This window comes from Gymnoscopelus microlampas (assembly GCF_963454915.1).
Source record: "Gymnoscopelus microlampas genome assembly, chromosome: 8".
Lineage (NCBI taxonomy): Eukaryota > Metazoa > Chordata > Actinopteri > Myctophiformes > Myctophidae > Gymnoscopelus > Gymnoscopelus microlampas.
The window spans coordinates 12694891-12706570 of NC_139945.1; the positions used below are offsets into that span (position 1 = coordinate 12694891).

The 11680-nt window shown below is 43.1% G+C and overlaps 1 protein-coding gene across 1 annotated transcript in view; it reads right to left on the minus strand.

Moving 5' to 3' along the window:
• Nucleotides 1–10906, minus strand: part of ano7 (anoctamin 7) — a 32711-nt gene extending 21805 nt beyond the window's left edge. The window contains exons 1-4 of the mRNA XM_084064992.1: nucleotides 10495–10906; nucleotides 7215–7317; nucleotides 6300–6357; nucleotides 3618–3748 (exon numbers count right to left, since the gene is read on the minus strand). Of these exons, the coding sequence (XP_083921118.1) occupies nucleotides 3618–3748; nucleotides 6300–6357; nucleotides 7215–7316 (291 nt within the window). The 5' untranslated portion in view covers nucleotide 7317; nucleotides 10495–10906. The remainder of the gene's footprint in view (nucleotides 1–3617; nucleotides 3749–6299; nucleotides 6358–7214; nucleotides 7318–10494) is intronic.
• Between the last annotated feature and the right edge of the window lie 774 nt (nucleotides 10907–11680).

The following is an 11680-nucleotide window of genomic DNA, read 5'->3' on the forward strand; positions in this document are numbered from 1 at the left end:
CCATGTCCTCCACAACAGCACACACACAGCTCCTTTGCTTCAACCCCCCCCCTTCTTACGTACCTCCTTTGTTCCACCCAGCCCGTTACTTTCACTTCACTCATGTCTCGATCACAATATGTCCGTCCTTCACGTGCCATGTTCATCCCAAACACAAAAACAAACAGCCACCGCCACAGCACAGCACGTTGCCCAGGCTAATGTGGTAAACAAACCTGCCTAGGTTCATGACACCACAGGACTCGACAGTGATGTCATCATTATGCAACCCGGAAGTACAAATACCAAGGATAGGTCAGTGATGTCAGTCGGGTTGCCAAGTTTGCTGCCAGGTTTTAAAAAACAAGCGACAGAAACAAGCAAACCGTGCATGAAAAAAAAAAAACTGCCGAAGGGGTCCGCCATGTTCCAGGGGGGTCCCCGGGGGTCCCAACACTCACAGGGGTCGGCGGACCACCAGGGGGTCCGCGGACCACCAAAGTAACAATCACTATTAACATTTTTTCCAAATTTTTTATTTTTTATTTTATTATTTTTTTTCCTTTTTGGACACTTTTACTCCGGCGATTTGGGTACCACAATATACACGTACCCACGCTGGGCCCCGTGCGCGGCTGGGGTTGAGGGGGGCATAGCCCCCCGAAACTCTAGTATACTATATATAGTCGTATGCCGAACAGTGAAAATAGCCGCCAGGTGTAAAATCTACAGTAGCTAGTAGATCTACAGTAGCCTACTATTTTCACCATGTTGGAAAATGTTTGAACATTTTCGCCTATAATGACCAAAATAGGGACATCAGGTTGAAAGTGGTTACCAAGTGGTTAACAACACTGTGTCTGAGGGTTCGAATCCACCGTGGTGCATCCGGCTTTGTCGAGTGTCTATATATATATATATACGAACACAATCATATTCGGGGGAGGGAAGTCGGGCAGGGAGGAGGATATTTGTCAGTGCACGTACCTATACGGGCTGGGGGGCGGCACCTGTCAGCGGGGAGTGTTGGGCGGGAGGCTGGGAGGACTAGGCTCTATGTCCCCCCGGTGGGGGCTCCTCACTGGCATGTGAGCCAGTAGAAAACAACAGCAGTTACACCCCACACACACACAATGTGTGTGGAGAGGAATTAATTGGCATAATGACAAAAACTTAACAATGGGGAGAAAAAGTGGCACACTAAAAAGCCAAAAACAACAACACTGTTGTTTTCCAGGTTGTAGCCTATTATGAACTATTTCAGTCGTATTTGACAGTGTATTTTATTCACCACTTGGTGAACACCTGTTACAACAATGTTGCAGTCAATCTGCTTTTCTGAAGCAGGTGGCACATATAACTATAGAGCATCAATGTGATGACATTTCTGCTCTGTTCAAGCTTGTTGACACAGAGTCTTACCAAGGCAAACATGGAGGTTCTCTACATTCCCTACTCTACTCCGGTGTCCTGGTCTGTGGACATTGATTGGTTGATTCAGTGACTTCTTTATTGACACAGATCCTGCGCACAACGTGCAAACAGCAATCGAAAAGATAAACACCAAAAAGCTTGAGAGCTCATTTCCATTGAGGCCTTTTTTGTAAAGCTGTGTGGGTTTTATATGGCGTGTGTGTGTGTGTGTGTGTGTGTGTGTGTGTGTGTGTGTGTGTGTGTGTGTGTGTGTGTGTGTGTGTGTGTGTGTGTGTGTGTGTGTGTGTGTGTGTGTGTGTGTGTGCGCGCGCGCGCGCGCAAGCCTGTGCACGCGCCGGGGGTTGCAGTGGGAATTAATACAATACAAATACATGTACATATCATCAAATATACAGGATCGATATTAGTCAATAACAATTCATTTCAGTTACTTAAAAAACAACTATTTTCGCTATTCGGTGTACAACCAGTATACAGGGCTTAATTCTCATCTATTAACAATAATATCAATAACCACTACACAACAACCATCAGTGAGCACCATGGACAGCAGCAATGTCCATGTTATTCCCATTTTTCCCAAACTTTGTAAAGAGCATGTAATCTGCTTTCTCCTCCTCATCCCACAGTGCCCAGCTAGCCTCATCCTTCTCTCCCTGACCTTGTCCGTGACCTGCAGGAGGCCTCTGTAAGAGGTCCACATTTCTGATGTGGTCCGCCCGTGACATCAAGTGCCATTTGTATAGCCTTCTAGTGTAGACGGCTAGACGCCATGCGGGGCCTTTTCCTGCTGTATTGTGAGCGTCCATATCTCAGCCCTGTACAGCAGTACTGATTCTGCTGTAGCCTCGAACAACTGCATCTTGAGGTCACGTTCCTTCTCAGATTTCCACACTGTCCTCATCCCGTACAAGGCATTACCGGCGAGTGCCCTCCGGACCTTCAGATCCTGTTCGTCGAGGCGGTCCAGGCACAGAGACATTTGAAGTCCTTGACTTTCTCAAGCACCGTCCTGCTGGCAGTAAAAACGTTTCTGTCCCCCACTTTGAGTGCCATTACTTTGGTTTTCTTGGCAAATCTTCCTGCACTCTACTGCCAGTGGTAGTTCCCCCTGTGTCCGAGACTAGGACAATGCCATCTGTATAGTCGAGGTCTGTGATCGTGATGGGATGTATTCGTGGAGTCTTATTTTGCCCTATTTTGCGTAACAAGTCTTATGACTTCATTTAAGACCTGAAGGCGTGGCAAATTTTGGCCACTCAAAATAGCCAAACAGCATTGGCCACGCCTCCAGGTCTTAAGTTAAGTCATAAGACCTGGTAATTAAGACACACAAAATAGGGCCCAGTGTCTCCTCCCTGCCACTGATTGCGAGTTTCATTGCGGCGATGTTTCCATCGCCCCAATAAACAGGAAGGGGGCCAACGTATCACACCGTAAACGCCCAAGAGTATGTCAAACTCTTCAGTCTCACCATCGTGGGTCAAAACTTTGGCTCCAGTCCAATACTGTAGCTTACCGCTATCATGGCCCTATCATCTTCTCATCTTTTCTCCCAGTTGTACAGTGTCAAAAGCTTTTTGGAAGTCAATGAAGGAAACGTAATTAAGCTGTTATTGTGTTTGATTGAGTATTTACTGTATTTTGTTTTTCAAAAAATCCACTTAGTTAATTAGCTCCGCCGGGCTGGAATGGCCGGCGATAAGCAATCTAGTTTTCTCCTGTAGTCATATTGATTGAATGATTGAAATGTAAACGGCACAAGGTACAGTCAGATATTAAGGCTAAAAAACACAAAAAAGTTCTGGTGACTTGTTTCCATTGTGGTCCTATGTATTCAATTCATCAACATAGCATACAAAATGTACACTATAATACATGTCATCCACAAATACTAGCACTATTAAAGGGGAATGGGGATCTAGCTTTTACCTCCCCTTGAGGTCTCTTGATAGATATTTTTTGGAAAGAAACCAGTGATTTATATCCTATAATGGTTGGTGTCAGGACATTCCACATTTTGGTGGCAAAGTAGAATGAGAATTTGCTCATGTTTGTTCTAAAAATGGGTACCAGATCGTTGTCGCTCCCTCTAGTGTTCACATTGGAGAAGTTACGGTAGACAGGTATGAGGATATTGAGGGCACAGGGGGCACTGTCCCTTTGACTATCTTAAATACCAATCACATGTTTTATGTGCTTACTAGTTGTTGGAGAACGCCAGCAGTTTGAAGTCCAGCCAAGAAGTCCTCCCTCGCTTTCCTGTCAGAGGAAGGGACGGTTGTTTTACCTCCACTCTGCTCCACCCAACTCTCCTCCCACACCAGGACAAAATCTATCCACACACGCGCGCACACACACACACACACACACACACACACACACACACACACACACACACACACACACACACACACACACACACACACACACACACACACACACACACACACACACACACACTTTTAAGATTGTTTTTTCAAGGAATTAAAATCTAAACAAATTATGAATTTGGTTCTGCTACTGCAGAGCAAGTCTACATACATCCTTCAACATAGTGCATGTGAAGGTGTTCAACCAGTTTGTAGTAAACAGTGTCTTCTTAGCTGTGGTCCGTTGACCTGAAGACCAAAAGCCTAATATCTCCGCTGGCCAAAGAGGCTCTTATCGGCTAGTCTCTTATAGGCTAGTGGTTAACATGTTTGGCTTTAGAGTCCCTTCCCACGTGAGAGACCGGGGTTCAATTCCCGGCGTTATATATACGTATACAGTACATTAGACAACATCTATTCAGACAGCTAAACTATAATACACAACCTCCATTCAGACAGTATGTTGTGTCTAATGTATAGTCTACTAGAGTTTCGGGGGGCTACGCCCCCCTCAACCCCAGCCGCGCACGGGGCCCAGCGTGGGTACGTGTATATTGTGGTACCCAAATCGCCGGAGTAAAAGTGTCAAAAAAAAAAAAAAAAAAAAAAAAAAAAAAAATTGGAAAAAATGTTAATAGTGATTGTTACTTTGGTGGTCCGCGGACCCCCTGGTGGTCCGCCGACCCCTGTGAGTGTTGGGACCCCCGGGGACCCCCCTGGAACATGGCGGACCCCTTCGGCAGTTTTTTTTTTTTTCATGCACGGTTTGCTTGTTTCTGTCGCTTGTTTTTTAAAACCTGGCAGCAAACTTGGCAACCCGACTGACATCACTGACCTATCCTTGGTATTTGTACTTCCGGGTTGCATAATGATGACATCACTGTCGAGTCCTGTGGTGTCATGAACCTAGGCAGGTTTGTTTACCACATTAGCCTGGGCAACGTGCTGTGCTGTGGCGGTGGCTGTTTGTTTTTGTGTTTGGGATGAACATGGCACGTGAAGGACGGACATATTGTGATCGAGACATGAGTGAAGTGAAAGTAACGGCCTGGGTGGAACAAAGGAGGTACGTAAGAAGGGGGGGGGGTTGAAGCAAAGGAGCTGTGTGTGTGCTGTTGTGGAGGACATGGGCAGAGTGCAATGGCGGCCGCTCGTGTTGTTTCGGCGAAACCCGTCGCCGTGCGGTGTCGGTGGTGTGCACGGTAAACGGTACGAAGCTGCCTCCCCTTCCGTTTTGTCCGACATTTGGTGAGTAGAATTAATTATGTTGCGCGGTGGAAAAGGTGTAGTGAGCAATGAGAGGTCCCCTACGCGACGCGTAAATTCAGCGCGGCCGCCGTGGCGAGTCAGTTGGCGACATGTGGTCTGGCGGTGCGTTGTTTATTCGATAACAGAGCTGTGGGGTGTCGCACCTAGGGTGCGGAAGTCGCTCGCCATTTATATAGTTAGATAGTATAGACTATACATTAGACACAACATCCATTCAGATAGTATTATTCATTACACAAAATATAGCTTCCAGTATCTCAGTTAATCTAACATGTTAACTTATATGTTTGTTTAACTCTATATGGTTTGTTGATTTTTTTGTTTTATCTTGTGGGTGCGGATGCAACAGTTTGACATTTACACTGTTGACAGGACTGTTGGTAGAAGGTGACATGTTGACATAACAGGTCTGAGTCAATATACAGTATTGTACAGAAGGACAGCATCTGTTCTGCTAGAGACAGACGGTAGCAGTAGTAGTATTACAGTAAGTCATTATAATCTATAGTCATATTTTGTTATATCGTTGTTGTCGGGCAGAAACCTTATCTCCATATTTTAACTTTTTGTGTTTTCTTATAAATTAACGTCCTACTTGATCTTACTACAGCGTCACACAAAAGTATCAAAAGTAGCAGATCAACAAGCTCGAAACGCGTTTTGGGCTTGCAGATCTGCTACTTTTGACGCTTTTGAATTTGAATCCTGAAAAGTAACAGATTTGGACATACAGTATGAGGTTTCCACCCAACAGAGACGATATGATATCTTAAAGGCAGATAAGATAACAATGACTTATAAAGTTATTATAGTATAATAACAGATTATTTAACCTTCATGAACGATCGCGCTGATACTCTTTTTGCACCTTAACATCTAATATCATGTATACTATTAGCCGATACCTGCTGACATGCGTTCATGAACCTTATGTCTAATCTCATAAATACTGTACCGAAATGGATATGCTATGTGTATGTATTGTATGAAGATATAATATTCTGTTTGATTTATCTTTTTTACTCTCCTTGCTCACCCTGCCCCCCCCACCCCTCCCCCCTCTTGCTCTTTTCTTTCTCTTTCTGGACATAACTGCAAAACAACGGAGCTTGCACAAAAATGTATTTCACCCGCTTTTTATATATTTACCTGTAAACCTGTGATGTGACAATAAAACATTCTCCTACAGTGTTTAGCTGGTAATCAAGTCATTTGTATTCATATTTTGTTTTTCTTTCTACTCACCGATTATAGTTATTCCATCACTGAACGTGTTCCTGTCCTGTAGCGACCACTGAGGATTCTGGGGAAAAAGATTATTATACATTTTGTCAGTTTATTTTACTCTTATCAAAGCTATAATCACTTAACGCTCTGTTATGTCTTTTTTTTTTGTGAATACATTTTTATTTCAGTCCGATCTGAATAGTAGAGAATGCTAATACAATATAACTTGTACAATTGGGGTGGTTGTATTTGGTCTCCGTGCTCTTCTATTGAGACATTTAGACCTTATGGTTGGACACAACCTTTGACACCATCCTGTTTCTGACCTGAAGGTCACTATTAAGAATCCAAATGGACTCTTACTGGTCTGTTACTGAGTGAGTACAAACGGAACCACTGTACACTCTCAGAGTCAAATTAACAGTGAGGATTGTACAGTGTAGATTGGGGTCTCGGGAAAAAAAGAGGGGGGAAAAGCATCAAATGGGTGTCAGTATAACCTAACAATCTGCATGGGAACCCATTCGGTCCAAAAAGAAGGAAAAACACATGTTTTTGCCTCTGGGGGCACTACCTCCTTTTTTGTGTAGAAACAGGAACTAGGTTTAGCTCCTCCCCTTTCTTAGTCCACTTCCTCCCGGGTACTTACATGTTTAGGGCAGTGGCGAGAGATTAGTTTAAGAATCCCAGAACTAGAATAATACTGGAACCACAATCTACACTGTAAAATCCTCAGTGTTAATGTAACTCTGGATCTTACGGGTCCATCGGGTTCATTTTGGCTCTCAGAGTTACAGTGTTCCATTTGGGCCGCTGGTTGGTCCCCAGGCCGGACGTTGAGAACCGGTAATCCGGTAATCAGCCAGTAGCTCTATTGTTTTTCTAGTGACTAACTTCCTGTTTCTGTACCGACAGACCAGATGACAGACAGACCTGCTGCGTGTTGACACTCCCATAGTCATTATGGTCTGGCTCGGTCGCCATGGCGATGAGAGTAGCACTGTCTCCTTCCTCTGATTTCCTCCTGTTGAACATTCTACACACACACACCCCCACACAAACACGCACGCACACAGGCACACACCCACACAAACACGCACGCACACACGCACACACCCACACACACCCAAACACACACATACTGTATGTGACGACAATGGAGCTGGCACAAAAATAAATTCCAACCACTTCTTTAAACCTGTAAATCTGTGATGTGACAAAGTTGATTCTGATATAGTTGCTGTCGGGCAGAAACCTCTTATTTTATTTTTTTTGTGTTTTTTCATAAATTAACGCCCTACTTGATCACACTACAGTGTCACACAAAAGCATCAAAAGTTGCAGATCTACAAGCTCAAAATGCGGCGCGAAGCGTCGCGTAGCGAGCTTGTCGATCTGCTATTTTTGAATTTCAATACTGAAAAGTAGCAGTTATGGACATATGAGGTTTCTGCCCGATGGAGACGATATGCTTTTATCTTGTGATGCTGCATTAACTTTAAAGAGGTGGTGCCATGGTTTTGCACTTTTTCTGTTTTTCATGTGTCTATGAGGTTGATAGAACTTCATTAAGCCCACTGGTGATGTTTTTATGGTGTTTTATGTCTTCTTTGACTATTTTGAGTTTCTACCTGGAGGCTGAAACCTTGAGGGTCAAACGTGCCAATAGAAAAACAGCGCTTTAGTGACATAGTAAAAACATACCCTCCCCCTCATTATCATAACACAACAGGTGTGGGCATGAGGAGGAGGAGGGACTAGGACAGGTGGGTGGTGCTAAGGTGGTGGTGGAGGTGCTAAGGTGAGAACCAGGTATACTTAATGAACTGGAGGCGTGTCCACATAAAAACATAATTTTAACAATTTCTGTACACTTTTTTGAAAAAAAATCTTCCTCCTAGTATAACCATAATACCTGATGATTATGTTTTAGGGGGGGGGGGGGGGAATCACTGAAAATCACGGCACCCCGTCTTTAAGTTTATGTAATGCATATAGTTTCTTGTATACTTTAAACGTTTGTAAAGTCGTTTTCTAAAGACATTGGTCAAAGCAATGGAAGGCTGTGAAGAACCTTACAATAACTACCACCATCACCATCAATACCACTACACAATCTGCACTGCAACAGGGTCTTTATTCCTTAGAAATAATTCCATAATTATATTATAGCAAACACAACATACTGGAATCTGGGTCATCACATAAAAATACAATAAAATGAAGTCTAAATCTGTTATCTCACTGTCAAATTGAAATCCAAAACCCAATGGCTATGTTCACACTGGCAGCTGAAAATCAGATGTTTGGCCTAAACTGTATCGTCGTTGTCGGGCGGAAACCTATCTCCATATTCTAACTGTTTGTGTTTTTTCGTAAACTAACGCCCTACTTGATCACGCTACAGCGTCACAAAAAAATATCAAAAGTAGCAGATCTACAAGCTCGAAACGTGGCGTGAAGCGACGCGTTGTGAGCTTGATTTGTTATGTTCTGCAATGTCACTCTGAACACATAAATCCGATCTGATTGCTCTCAAATGACAGTGTGGACACTCAGTCCTAAAGATCAGATTTGAGAAACAAAGGGGATTCGTCTGCAGTGTGAACAAAGCCAATGAGACACGGAAATCGTCTCTGTCGGCTGTCCGGTGGAAACCTCATTATGTCCAAAACTGTTACTTTTCAGGATTCAAATTCAAAAACAGCTAAAGTAGCAGATCTACAAGCTTGAAACGAGTCGCTTGACGCCAAGTTTCTAGCTTGTAAGATCTGCTACTTTAACACCTGTTGTTGCGCAGAAGTACATCTATATATATACAATTTGAATCCTGCGCCATGTCGGTTGTCAGTATGTTGTATGTACGTTGCATCACTCCGAATATGGACACAACGCCAGTGTGACGTAATCTCACGACAGCATGACATCACGCATGACATCACATCCTACCTATAAATTCTAGGATGCCGTCAGATCGCACCAGTTCGACGGCTTCCATAGTGGGTTTTGGTCATTGGAGAGGTGATGCACGTCACCTCTTTCTGAAGTGGGTACTTTCAAAGCCTGCCGTGGATTTAGGAGAGCACAAAACTCTCTCTCACACTGTGAGGTGCCTGTAAGGTGGCACTGCAAAGTGAACGACGCGTCACGCTAGACGTTCGGGCCGCGTAGCGGCCCGAACTTCTAGTTGTTTACAATTGAGAAACATCTAATTTAACCCATTAAAACCCAGGAAAGCTTCGGTGTCATTTTAGATTTTAGCTATAGCGGTAACAAGCATTGGCTCACCATTATTTTAAACTTTGGCTATTAAAAAAATTGCAGATATACAAGCTCATGTAGCGCGTTTATTTGTGCCGCACATTGTAGATCTGCTATCTTTGAAAAACTTGAATATTTTTGCAAATCTTTGAATATAAATTATATATATTTTAAAGCGAACATTTTAACTAAAATCTTTGCTTCTGGTGGTCGCTGGAACTAAATGTTTTGAGATGGGGGTCCGCGGCCACCACTGATCACTGATATAGCAACTTTTCAGATAACTTAACCCATTTAGACCTGAGGCCGATTCTTATAAAGCCTTCTAAATCCTGACCTAAGTTTTCTGAAAAACTTCAAATATTTATTCAAAAATTACAAAAAAAAAGTATGTTGCTATACAGTATACTGTACATAGCAACAACAACCCCAAAAGGGGTTCCCGTCCTGTGAGTGTTAAGGTAGGGTAAGTGATATTTTTATAAGTGATAAATGTTAAATAGCTTTATATTCTGATAGTAATAATTAATAAAGAGTTGTAGTTCAGTAACAGGGTTCTCCCGTCCATCCAGCTCTTTAGTAAACAGAAAATAGCCTAGATTGTTCAGGTCAGGATACCAATTAATTCCAATCAGCAGAGAGAACTCACACAGGATGCAGATTAAAAGTGAAATTGGAAGTGATGACACAAAGAAATGAACAGAAAATATTGGAACTGGAACACAATAAAAGTGAAGCTGATAAATGGGTACTCTTTCCTGATTGGCTGACATTTTTTAACTCACCTTCAAATGTATTTTCTGTTTATTAAAGAGCTGGAGAGACAAGGAGACCCTGTAACAGGACAAACACTCTATAGCAATGATTACGATCACAATATATTGCTTTAACCTTTCAACAACAAAAATCATTTACCCTACCTCTAATAGGAGTAGGAAGAAATGTGGTTTACCTGAACTTATCCACTCAGTCCAAATGTCCACACACTTCACTGAACTTGCAAAACTTGGAGCGACGATGCAAACCACTTGTTCTGTTGAGTCCACGTCACACAGAGACCCAACAACACTACAGACCAGTGCAACAGTCCAACAGGTTGACATTTAAATTCACCCTCTTCTCTTCTTCTCTCTCTCTCTCTCTCTCTCTCTCTCTCTCTCTCTCTCTCTCTCTCTCTCTCTCTCTCTCTCTCTGGGCAGCTCCCAGTAGATAACAGTAGCAGACTATGGTTGTACTGTCTGCAGGGCTCACAAGTGTGATCGTGTGCATCTGTGTTAGAGTGTTAGTTGGAAGAGCAGTTGTGTAGCTTTGTCTGGTCTGCCTGCCTGTCTGTCTGTCTGTCTGTCTGTCTGTCTGTCTATCTGTCTGTCAGACTATGTGACTCTGTGTGCTCCCAGACATGGAGGTGGGTACTGTATGTTTGTCTACCGTTCAGCCCACACCCACAACTCCAGAGGGAAGCTCCTGCATCCTGAATGTGAGTGGGTGGAGCTTCTACTTGACAGAACCCTTTGTAGTTGGTGCCAGTCACTGGCCATAAGATATAAGCAAAGTGACTGTCATGAACTCTTAAAGAGGGGATGTACAGTATTATTAGTTTTTAACCTGTGCTGGATGCAGTTGCCCCAATGAAGGAGGTCTGAATAAAGCAGAGAAGAGTTAAATGAGATACAGTATGGCCTATCGCTGGCCTAGCAGTCTGGGCACTTTGGCTCTTATGTAGCCTGACAGAGCATTGTATATTTGATTCTGAGATGTAGTGGAGTAGAAGTAAAAGTACTGAAAACTGGAAATACTCCAGTAAAGTGGAAAAAAAATCCTCAAAATTGTACTTAAGTACAATACTTGAATAAACATACTTGGTTACTTTACACCACTGCTCAGGAATGTGGTTCATATGATTTGCCAAAAAATCATGTGTTTTCTTTGTTTGTTTAGTTTTAGTTTTGATGAAGTTGATGAAACCAATGTGATTCCAATCTGGAATGATTTGGGCTGCCAGTGTGAACACAGCCTGAGTTGCATAACGGTCACATGATGCAGCAATAATTAAGTCGTATCACAGGCTTGTGTCACATACCTCATTGTTACTCTGTGTGTGTGTGTGTGTGTGTGTGTGCGTGCGTGCGTGCGTGCGT